The sequence below is a fragment of the Microtus ochrogaster genome, linkage group LG9 (genome assembly GCF_000317375.1).
Source record: "Microtus ochrogaster isolate Prairie Vole_2 linkage group LG9, MicOch1.0, whole genome shotgun sequence".
In the NCBI taxonomy this organism is placed as follows: Eukaryota; Metazoa; Chordata; class Mammalia; order Rodentia; family Cricetidae; genus Microtus; species Microtus ochrogaster.
The window spans coordinates 1642775-1655302 of NC_022034.1; the positions used below are offsets into that span (position 1 = coordinate 1642775).

At 37.3% G+C, this 12528-nt stretch overlaps 1 protein-coding gene across 3 annotated transcripts in view; it reads left to right on the forward strand.

Moving 5' to 3' along the window:
* Positions 1-12528, forward strand: part of Lnpep (leucyl and cystinyl aminopeptidase) — a 95207-nt gene that overhangs the window by 62287 nt on the left and 20392 nt on the right. For all 3 annotated transcript variants that reach the window (XR_003378362.1, XM_026787329.1, XM_005363329.3), the window contains exons 9-11: positions 1156-1287; positions 4003-4163; positions 4725-4813. Coding sequence is in view for 2 of the 3 variants with exons in the window: in XM_026787329.1 (XP_026643130.1) it covers positions 1156-1287; positions 4003-4163; positions 4725-4813 (382 nt within the window). In the remaining variant the exon portion in view is untranslated. The remainder of the gene's footprint in view (positions 1-1155; positions 1288-4002; positions 4164-4724; positions 4814-12528) is intronic.

Sequence of the window (12528 nt, forward strand, 5' to 3'; positions counted from 1 at the left end):
GTGTGTGTGTGAGTGTGTGTGTGAGTGAGTGTGTGTGTGTGAGTGTGAGTGTGTGTGTGTGTGTGTGTTAGTGTGCGTGTGTGTGAGTGAGAGTGTGTGTGTGAGTGTGTGAGTGAGTGTGTGTGTGTGTGTGAGTGTGTGTGTGTTGTGTGTGTGTAAGAATTTTTAACATTTGTGTTTTGTTGATAGGAATATTATGGAGAAGTTCATCATGTAGAAAAGAAGAAGGGACTATTAAGAATAAGAATGCTTAAATTTATAGAATAAATATAGAGTGAAAAGAGTGGAATAGCTATTAAATTTATCTATACTTATAATCTTGATAACTTGATAGTGCTACATTTTTATAACAAGTGAAATTTATTCAAACACTGTTTAATGTCTGCTGCTAGGCATTGTAGTAGGCACTATTTTCTGTAGTTGTATCTTTGAATTGTTCACCCAACTAGCCTTCAGTATAGAAGAGATAAACATAAACCAGATAAAGAAAATAATATCAATTGCAAATAGGGCAATGTGACTTCTCTCTCAATTTAGAAAAGACACCAAACAGGTAGTTGCTTCCTGGTTAGAAAAGTAATGTGTGTGAGGGGTATAGTAATGCCCGAACACTTGCAACCCAGCTATGGAATCTTAGTATTTGCTTGTTCCTCTATATATTCATTAGTATAGACATCCTTCAGAAGAAGAAAGATCCTGATTATTTCTGCAACATGGGAGGCTAAAATTAGAATGTAATTGCTACTACCATCAGAGAGATTTTGAAAGCTCTGCTAACTAATTGTGACTTCCTTGGTGTATGTACATGGATGCAGCTAGCACTTTAAGAATTGGAGGTGGGAGATGAGATGCCATAGAAATTTGTCATATGCTTCTATTAAAAATACACAAATCTTTATCATTTTAATAATGACATGAAAACAACGTACACTGATAGACCCCAAAGAATGGCTGATAATAGATGTAGTGTGCATAGGAATCTAACTCCCTTTGTTAATGTTGAACATGGTTTACATCTATATATACAAGACTAATAATATGTTGCATATATGAAATCATGTGTTTTAGAAATAATATATTTTCAATTTAGATTCTTGATCCTATGGCCTGCAATAGTCCGTCATTTTCTCCCCTTTTTTTTCAATTTGTGGACAGGGAGCTTCTCTCTTGTTGATGTTGAAGACGTACCTTAGTGAAGATGTGTTTCAGCATGCTATCATTCTTTACCTGCACAATCACAGTTATGCATCCATTCAAAGCGATGATCTCTGGGACAGTTTTAATGAGGTAAGTGGCCTGGATAGTTCAGTCCTGTCTGTGAACTATGAGAGGTCCTCTGTTTATATTTCTATCACACATATACATGGTACCAATGATAGTTATTTAAGAGAGAGAAGATAGAGCTTAGCATATAAATATTTGTTTTTAAAGTCAAGAAATGAAAATACTGCTTATTGTTACAAAAAAAAAATCTGGCCATGGGTAGCTATAATCATTCTGTACCTTAATCTCCATTCCTTTTGTTGGGTAAGGAAAAATTTTCTTCTCAGTATTAATGAATATTGCATATTTTTGATACTTGATATTTGCAAAAATTTATTTTCCTATATGTTTTCTAGTTTTTCTACCTTCAGTTAATGATACTGTATGCAACCTTATGTATCTCTTGATTTGGAGGCTCGGATCCCTCTCAGGAGTTGATATATCACAAGATGACATCACATCAATGAGTCCCATGAGTTACATACTTCCCTTGAGTTGTTTTTCTCTTTGGAATTTGTTACACTTCTGTTTTCTAACAAGCAGTGTAATTAGGTAGAATTATTCTTCAGAGCAGTGTATGAACCCAGCATCTCTATGGTACATATGTTGACTGCACAATTCTCATAGGCTCGAGTTTGTTATTCTGATCTAAATTGGTGGTTCTTTGTGCTCTTCAAGATCACAGATATATCTGAAAATCTGATAAAGTTCTTGTCATTTGCCTTAGAAAAACCACATACATGCAAGACATCACACATAGTTTCAGAGTCTTATGGATGCTGAGTCAAGAACTCCTTTGCTTTGAATGTGCCTCATTTATTCTTTCTTGCCCACTCTGAATTGTTGGTATTTTCTAGTGTTAAGTTTTTACCCAGAAGATAGGACTTCCCTACTGAGTTCTGTTTGAGATAAGGAATTAATTCTTATTCCCTAACACCTGTTTCTGTATTTTTTTTCTCGAATCAGTGAAGAGCTATCACTTACTTAGTTCCCATTCATACACATTTTGACATTTGGAACACATGCCTGCCTTTATCCCTCACTGCATATAGTGATGTTGGCCCATCCCAACCTAGTTACTATTTTTTTTTATCATTCATATCAGACTGTATACTAGTCTCTTCTTTAAAGTTCTCAAAGTACCTTGCTTTTCTTCCCAGCCGCTGGTCCTGAAATAAATAGGTCGAAGCCATGAGAAAGATAATATTAATAACATTAATGAAAATGGAAAACATTGTTCTATACTTTTGTGCTTAAGCAGCATATGGTGCTTTAGGTCGAGCCTTCCTTGGTGATGTAATAGTGTAGGTTTTTATGATGTTGTAGTGGCTTGAATTTACACCTATATGTAATCCAGAAGAGTGAGCTAAATCATAAAATTTAGCCTTCTTGCTTTAAAGAGACCACCTTTTTTGTATGTGTGAATCTCTTTTTGATCATTGGGGGTTCATGAGCTTTACAGGGTCTAATAATATGAGACATCAGATTTTAGGTTTTGCAGAAAAGTTAATTTATTTGGGGAAAATAAGATCTATCATCATCACAAAGAATTTACTGTTGTTCTCTAAGAGACTCGGTTAAGGGACTAGAGTTTTCTGCAGCTGGCCCTCATAACCTTGTAGCTCTGCCCCAAGGCTGGTTCTTTAACAGATTGACACTGAAGAAGCAGAGTAGGAGGCTTGCTGCTTCTCGGGCCTGAGTGGCAGTGCTTCCATCCTGTACCACTTCTCACCAGTTGTGTCTTTGAAATAGTAGTCCTGTGGTTTGAAAGTGCACTTTCATCTTTTATGGATTCTAATGCTAAATTCTACAGGTTGGTATCACACCTGCTACTTTCAGCATGTTCCCGCTCATGCCTTATGAAACACTCACTTAGATTCCAAGCTAGTTTGTTTTTTTTTAATTTATTTATTAAAGATTTCTGTCTCTTCCCCGCCACCGCCTCCCATTTCCCTCCCCCTCCCCCAGTCAAGTCCTCCTCCCTCATCAGCCCGAAGAGCAATCAGGGTTCCCTGCCCTGTGGGAAGTCCAAGGACCACCCACCTCCATCCAGGTCTATTAAAGTGAGCATCCAAACTGCCTAGGCTCCCCCAAAGCCAGCACGTGCAGTAGGATCAAAAACCCATTGCCATTGTTCTTGAGTTCTCAGTAGTCCTCATTGTCCGCTATGTTCAGTGAGTCCGGTTTTATCCCATGCTTTTTCAGACCTAGGCCAGCTGGCCTTGGTGAGTTCCCAGTAGAACATCCCCATTGTCTCAGTGTGTGGGTGCACCCCTCACAGTCCTGAGTTCTTTGCTCGTGCTCTCTCTTCTTCTGCTCCTGATTTGGACCTTGAGATTTCTGTCCGGTGCTCCAGTGTGGGTCTCTGTCTCTGTCTCCTTTCATCGCCTGATGAAGGGTAATATTCAGGAGGATGCCTATATGTTTTTCTTTGGGTTCACCTTTATATTTAGCTTCTCTAGGATCACTAATTATAGGCTCAATGTCCTTTATTTATGGCTAGAAACCAAATATGAGTGAGTACATCCCATGCTCCTCTTTTTGGGTCTGGCTTACCTCACTCAGGATAGTGTTTTCTATTTCCGTCCATTTTTTTTTAAATGTACACTCAACTAAGCATTGATTCTTTGTGGTCTTCATGAAGTACATTAGGGAAAGAGGAAAAGGAACAGGGAAATTAAACTAAAACTTTTAAACAATTTTATCATTAAGCAGAATTAATTCTTCTTAATTTAATAGGTCACAAACAAAACACTAGATGTAAAGAAAATGATGAAAACCTGGACCCTACAGAAAGGATTCCCAATAGTGACTGTCCAGAGGAAAGGGACTGAACTCCTTCTACAACAAGAAAGATTTTTTCTAAACATGCAACCAGAAATTCAGGCTTCAGATGCCAGGTATTGTCCTTCTTTCTTCCCAGCCCATCTTGTTTCCACCTTCAAGTACAAAGAGTTTAGATGTCTTATAACCATCATTCTTGTGAATCCTAATGAGGGCTTTCCTCTCTGGAAGAATGATGTGGGAGTGATTTCTTATTAATAAGGAAACTGCCTTGACCCATTTGATAGGCCAATCCTTAGGTAGGCGGAGAAAACAGAACAGAATGCTGGGAGAAAGAAGCTGAATCAGGGAGTCGCCATGATTCTCCCATTCCAGGCAGACGCAGGTTAAGATCATTCCTGGTAAGCCAGCTCGTGGGCTACACAGATTAATAGAAATGGGTTAGATTAATATGTAAGAGCTAGCCAATAAGAATCTGGAACTAATGGGTCAAGCAGTGCTTAAAAGAATACAGTTTCCGTGTAATTATTTCGGGTAAAGCTAGCCGTGCAGGCACTCCGCTCCGATTACTACAGAAGAATTTTGGAAACTTTCAGTTAGTATCCTAAACCATCATATCCTAAATAAATAGGTGAAGTATTAGGAAGAACTAACCCTCCAATGTTTTATTTCTGCAGCTACCTTTGGCATATTCCAATATCCTATGTCACTGATGGAAGAAACTATTCAGAATATCGATCAGTTTCACTGCTGGACAAGAAATCAGGTGTGACAATAGTTAATTTTTTCTGAAAAAAAAATTACTAGTAATGTAATTTTAAAAATTTGACCATAGGGCAGATAATAGATTTTATTTTACAGTGTGTAATTCTCGGATCTAGTGTCATAAATAATTATTTAACACTTTACTACAATAAGACTGACTGTTTATATGTATAGAATTGGCTTTTAGTTGTAAGAAATAAGGTTAAGAAGTTGCAAAGAATATTTTGACAATGTTTTATTGTTAAGTACTGCATAAATATTTTATGTTTTAAAATAAGTAAAAGAACCAAGCATTTGCATTAAGTGTTATTATCTACTTTCAAGTCCTAGTCTGGGGCCAGTGCATTTAACAGGCATTTTATAGATTATTTATATGCATGATAAAGGTTGATTTATAACTTAGATTTACAGTAAATGCTCATTACAACATATCCTGTAGACATGTAGGTAGCCGGACTTTCTTTGGACCACCAGCTCCCAAATAATGACATTGAGACTTCTTATTAATTATGAAAGCTTGGCCTTAGCTTAGACTTGTTCCCAACTAGCTCTTAAAATGTAAATTAACTTATTTATATTAACCTATGCTCTGCTCATTTCCTCTCCTCTGTGCAATATGTCTGACTTCTTCTGTGCCTCCTGGTGAATTCCCCACCTCTCAGGTTCTTCCCCCAAGCTCCTCTATCTCCCTGAAATGCCCACCTATCCTCTTCTGCCTAGCTACTGACCATTTAGCTCTTTATTAAAGCAATCAGGAGGTACCTTAGCAGAAACACATCTTCATACTGTACAAAAAGATTATCTCATAACACATTTCCCTTTTTTCTGGCAATAAAAAATGGGATAAGGAACTATCATAACAAAAAGATAACAAGTCACAACAGTAACAGAGGCTGAGTATCCCTAATTGAGCTTCATTATAACAGTCAAAATATTTCATATTTAGATCATTTTAGGTTTCAGGTTTCCACATTGGGAATGTTCTACTATTAAAATCTGTGCAAATACCAGAAAATCTACAATGCTCCAAGATTTTAAATACTTCTGGTCCAAAGCTTTTCAGACAAGAGGCAATTGGTCTGTATATGCTTACCCATAAGCTATCCATAAAAATCCACTGAAGTATAATTTCTAACCATTTGTGAAATACATCTGTGATACCTACACATATATCATTTTTATTTATATCAAAAAGAACATAAGACTCTTGGGTTCTGTGAAAATCAGCCATGAATACTTTAGATTTATGAAAAAGGGAAAGTTCTTGCTTAGATCTGGATATGTTTTCAAATCTACATTTTTGATAGGTGAGTTAAGCCCAATTGCCTGATCACACCATGCCTCTCCCATTTACCACTTAACCGGCTTTTAGATTAGGTATTTGGCTCAGATCCTACTCTAAAATAGGGTTGTGATAAGGATTTTTAGAGTTTATTTATATGGAGTGCCCAAAATCATGTCTGGTGTATGTTAAGTTTATGTTAGATTCCATTGCTAAGGCACTTACTAAAGAACCTTTAGGCATAGTGTATCTGCATTACATAAATTATGGAAAAAGTTTTCTAATGCTACCATAAGTTTTTTTGTGCTTTCTTTGTCATTTTAAAATTTTTACTTAAAATCATTATATACATATGATTTCCATTTCTTTCCTTTAAAAACATATATGATAATTGACAGTCTTTCATTTTTATACCCATGATTCATCAATTCTTTATTAAAAATATTTCCTAATAAAGATATCAGATGTTAAGATATTTCCCCCATTTTGTCTTTTTTCTTTTTTTTTTCTATTGAGAAAAGGAAAAAAAAACAAGTTTCCGCCTCCTCCCAGCCTCCCATTTCCCTCCCCCTCCTCCCACCTTTGTCCCCCCCCTCCCCGCCCTCCTCTCCCCCTCCCTCTCCAGTCCAAAGAGCAGTCAGGGTGCCCTGCCCTGTGGTAAGTCCTAGGTCCTCCCCCCTCTGTCCATATCTAGGAAGGTGAACATCCAAACTGGCTAGGCTCCCACAAAGCCAGCACATTAAGTAGGATCAAAACCCTGTGCCAGGCAGGCGATGGTGGCGCACGCCTTTAATCCCAGCACTCGGGAGGCAGAGGCAGGCGGATCTCTGTGAGTTCGAGACCAGCCTGGTCTACAGAGCGAGTTCCAGGACAGGCTCCAAAGCCACAGAGAGACCCTGTCTCGAAAAACAAAAAAAAAAACAAAAAAAAACAAAAACAAAAAAAAAAACAAAAACAAAACAACCCTATGCCATTGTCCTTGGCTTCTCATCAGCCCTCATTGTTCGCATGTTCAGAGAGTCCGGTTTTATCCTATGCTTTTTCAGTCATAGTCCAGCTGGCCTTGGTGAGCTCCCAATAGATCAGCTCCACTGTCTCAGTGGGTGGGTGCACCCCTCGTGGTCCCGACTTCTTTGCTCATGCTCTCCCTCCTTCTGCTCCTCATTGGGACCTTGAGAGCTCAGTCCAGTGCTCCAGTGTGGGTCTCTGTCTCTATCTCCATCCATCACCAGATGAAGGTTCTGTGGTGATGTGCAAGATATTCATCAGTATTGCTATAGGATAGGGTCATTTCAGGTTCCCTATCCTCAGCTGCCCAAGGAACTAACTGGGGACATCGCCTTGGGCTCCTGGGAGCCACTCTAGGTTCAAGTCTCCTGCCAACCCTAAGGTGGCTCCCTTATCTAAGAATTGTGCTTCCGTGCTCCCCTATCCAACCTTCCTTTATCCCAATCATCCTTTTTCCCCAAGTTCCCCCCATCCTCCCCTTCTCCCTTTTCTCTCCCCATCTCCCCTTAGCCCCATCCCACCCCACCCCCAAGATCCCAATTTTCTCCCCGGCAATTTTGTCTACTTCCCATAGGCAAGAGGATAACTATATGTTTTTCCTTGGTTTCACCTTCTTACTTAGCTTCTTTAGGTTCACCAATTGTAGACTCCATGACCCTTATTTATGGCTAGAAACCAATTATGAGTGAGTACATCCCATGTTCATCTTTTTGGGTCTGGGTTACCTCACTCAGTATAGTGTTTTCTATTTCCATCCATTTGCATGCAAAATTCGAGAAGTCATTGTTTTTTACCGCAGCGTAGTACTCTAATGTGTATATATTCCACACTTTCTTCATCCATTCTTCCATTGAAGGGCATCTAGGTTGTTTCCAGGTTCTGGCTATTACAAATAATGCTGCTATGAACATAGTTGAACAAATGCTCTTGACATATGATAGGGCATCTCTTGGGTATATTCCCAGGAGTGGTATTGCTGGGTCCAGGGGTAGGTTGATCCCAAATTTCCTGAGAAACCGAAACACTGATTTCCAAAGTGGTTGCACAAGATTGCATTCCCACCAGCAATGGATGAGGGTACCCCTTCCTCCACAGCCTTTCCAGCAAAGGCTATCATTGGAGTTTTTTATTTTAGCCATTCTGACAGGTGTAAGATGATATCTCAAAGTTGTTTTGATTTGCATTTCTCTGATCGCTAAGGAGGTTGAGCATGACCTTAAGTGTCTTTTGGCCATTTGTACTTCTTCTGTTGAGAATTCTCTGTTCAGTTCAGTGACCCATTTTTTAATTGGGTTAATTAGCATTTTAAAGTCTAGTTTCCTGAGTTCTCTATATATTTTGGAGATCAGACCTTTGTCTGTTGCGGGGTTGGTGAAGATCTTCTCCCAGTCAGTAGGTTGCCTTTTTGTCTTAGTGACAGTGTCCTTTGCTTTACAGAAGCTTTTTCTTTTTATCAGTGCTTCTCAAAATTGAGGGCTATTACCTTTTGTGATTGGATAGTCAAAACTAAGCTACTCGTCTGTATTGTATGGTGACAATGGAGGCTGTCAGCTTCAATATATGAATGTGTCATTTCATTGCAGCTTTACCACACACTGCAGAAGAGTCACAGCACCTATGCATCAGTCTCACTGTTTGAAGCCCTCAGAGCAGAAAATGATCCCATCTCTTTGATTAATGTGTGAAAAAGTGCTGCTTTCCCTGGTGAAACAGAACTCTAAATATCAGAGTCCCTGAAGTGGTACTCTGAACTGAGGAAGAGGAATACCCTTCCCCTCTGTTCCTTCAGCAGTATAGTCTAAATACAACAGAGCATTTAAAAAAGACCCAACAAGGAAAATTTGCAGACTTTCAAATAGTATTTAAATTTTTGCTGGTATTAGAAATAAGTAATAAGAAATCTGCTTCTGTCTGTTCTTTAAAAAAAAAAACTCTGTTTATATGTGTGTGGTGAACTCTGTATAAATTCATGCTGTATAAAATGGCTCCAACTTCCCTACTTAGTCCTTACACTAGTGAACTCTGTTACTGAAACAAAATAACAAACAATTTAAAAGGGGGAAAGATTTATTTCAGCTCAGTGCTTCACAGATTTTAGTTCCTGGTTCTGGGAGATGGGGAGGAGAAGAAAAACATTGATGAGTTACATCTTTTAGAAACATTCCAAAGTAGTAACCTACTTCTTCCTCCAGACCCTACCTCATAAGTGCCCATTCTCTACCAACTTAACAGTGAGTTAACTAGTGACTTCTTAATGATTAGATTCTCTAGTTTTGGACCAAACCTTCAACTCATGAGTGTAGGAGGGACATACTATATACACGAACCATAGCCTCCCTCCTTTCCTCTCCCCACTATGCTTTCTCTTCCCCTCTTCTTCACTCTTCCCTCTTTCCCTCTCCCACTCTCTCCTTCCCCTCCACCTCCATCTATGTTTCCCCCCATCTTTCCTCTTCCCACTACCTTCTCCCTCTTCTCCATCTATTTTTCCCTCTGTCTCCCTTTCCTCCTTTTCCCTCTCCTACTCCCTTTCAATCTCCCTTACCTGATGTACTCTAATTTTGCTGCACAGAAATTTTTCCGGCATCTTAACAAGCCATACTGTCTATTGTGTTTAATCCTTTTGTGTGCTGTTGTCTCTCCTTGAAGAACACCCTGACACCCCTTCCCTTGACCTCCTCCCGTTAATTTCTCTGCCTTTAGCCATGGCTTGTTCCAGTCTTCATCCTAAGACAAGGTAGATTCCACTTTATAGTTTCGAATAACATTTTGTACTTTTCAATCAGAGTATTCTGTAAGTACTATGCAATTGTGTCTCTCTCCATGTTATATTTATCTCCTCTTGAGGGTAAATATTGCGGTTCATAAATTGCTTTAATGAACTTAGTATGTAGTAGATACATAAGCAATTACTGAATGAATAAATTTAATCACTGAATGTTAATTTTGACTATAAAAACGTATAAGGAAAGAACACTGAAAGCCAAAAGAGATGCCTTATTTCCCTTCATTGAAAAGACTCATAGTAAAAGGGAATATAAAAAAAGGAATAAAATTGTTGAATCTGAGACTGGAACTGGCCCAATTTGATGTAAGCAACATCTGTTTCCTGTTAGTAACTATGTAGTTCTCCGGTGGCTGTTGCTGCTTTAATTTCTGCCAGTTCAAATTTAAGAGTGCATATTGAAAACACACTGCTCTTAGGAGAAAATGTTTGACCCTGTGGACGGTTGAATCTTCTTGGCTCCTGATACCCCAGCAGAATTTCTCTCAATTTAGTTGCATTTTAATTTTTTCTATCCTCAAAATGTAGCAGAGAAGATGACTTTAGGCTTATTTTATTTCATACATTGCTGCAATATAGGCTCCTCTTTGGCTGCTTCAGTCTACAGTAGGGCTCTGCACTTAGCTTGCAGGTTACATCTTGTGTAGAAGTTATATTCAGTTAGTTTCTTTGCCCCCTTTCCACTGTTGAATAATTGTTGTACAAAATAACAGGATAAAGGTTTTTCAGGTTACCCTAAAATATTCAACCTTGTTCTTTCTACCTTTTTGTTACCTATATTTTTTTTCAAACTTAAAATTCTTAACTGTAGGAGATACTTAATTTTAACTGGAAATTTTAATGTTACATTTCTGAAAAAGGGTATCACCATACCAGAAATGTTGCTATGAAACTAAAAGATATATCATTGGAAGGAAAAGCAATTAGAAAGAAAAAGAAGGGGAGGTGACTTACTAACATACCTTTATATGCTGTAATCTGACCTTTTTTTTTTTCTTGTTAATAAGATACAGAGTAAAGGAGTGACACAAGGGTGGGGACTTTTGCATGGAGTGCAGTTAAACTGTGCACTGTGGTAACCCCTGGAACAGACTTGATGTCATATTTTCTCATTTTTTAGTAAAAACATGTATTCTTTTTGTTTCAGTACTTTGTTATTTCTTTATAAAACAGTAGTTGATTTTCATAACTTACAAATGGTTTTTAAAATCACAATTAGATTATTTTGTCTGGGTTTTGCCATTTAAAATTAAATTGTTCACTCTTTATTTTATTATACAATAGACTAAAAACTGAACTTCTAATCTGTTAATGATTATAATAAATTAAAAACATATGAGAATATTCTCATCTCATCTACATTTGAACTGGCAACCAGTTAGGTCTCTTATTAAAACAATTATTTTTGATACCTATGGTTTTGAGGCCCTACATTCATTCAGAAGACATGAAAAGTCTCTCCTTCTGCTGTTGGCTGTGTTGCTTATGTTCTGGCAACTTGATGACAGTAATAATATATTCCTAGCTGCATTTCTTCTCTCTGCCGTCTGGAGTTGACCATGTTTGTAGTATAGCACATGCTCATCAGTGAAAATAGTCATTATGTCACTATTTCCTGAACCTATCCAATGAAACAATTGCCGTGCTTATCATTTTTAGGTCAGTGGAGATAGGGCTATGTGATCCTTCTTTCAGAGAGTTTGTTTTTAAAAGCTCCATAAAAGATTCTGCTTGCAAATCCAAATGGAAAATAATGGTACTTTTTGGATTAGCTAATTATACAATTATTATCATCAGTTATAAGCCTGTTTATAATGTCCCTAACCTGGAACCATGACTTTTTTCATCACGAATACTCCTCAGAACTCCATACTACTCTGGAAAAAGAAATGAATTTATTTCATCTAACTGATCGTTCCTGTCTGTTATTATGTCAAAAATAAAAGAAAAATTAATATTGAATCTTTTAATATAGAAGAATGATAGTTTTGTGAAGGTATAATTAGAAACATTTCCATCTTCATAATATCCAAAATATCAGCAAAATTAGAGTAATAAAAGGAATCAGATAAATTTTAATAATTCATTCTTTTGAACTTGACGAACTTTAAGTAAAGCTTCAAGTACTAATATATCTTTCATTTTAAAAATGTGTTTCTAAAACACCTAGTATAAAAATAATTCACTATACACGTATTGTGATAGGGAAGTATTTTAAGTAATGTATTAAAATGGGAGACTGGCTATAGTAGGACAAGTCCCAAAATGGAAAGTTGGGTAGTTGGGGATTGCGTATGAAGACAATGGAAGTGAAGGGGTTGGGAATTCTTGAAGGTAAAAATGCAGGATGAGCATCAACACATGTAGAACAACTGTAGGAAATACTACATTAATTAAAACACGTACAGGGAAAACATGACACTAAATATACTCCACTATAATATCGTTGGTTTTGATTAGTTTTTTTTTCTTTTTTTAAATTAATAAAAATATTTTTTATTTTAAGATAATAATTTATCATTCAGACTTTAATATGATTTGAAACTATTTGTAATGACTTTAGTCATTTATTCATTCACTTGGTAAAGATTCGTAATCTCCTGCTAGGTACCTCACTATATCAACTGAGAGATTAGCAGTA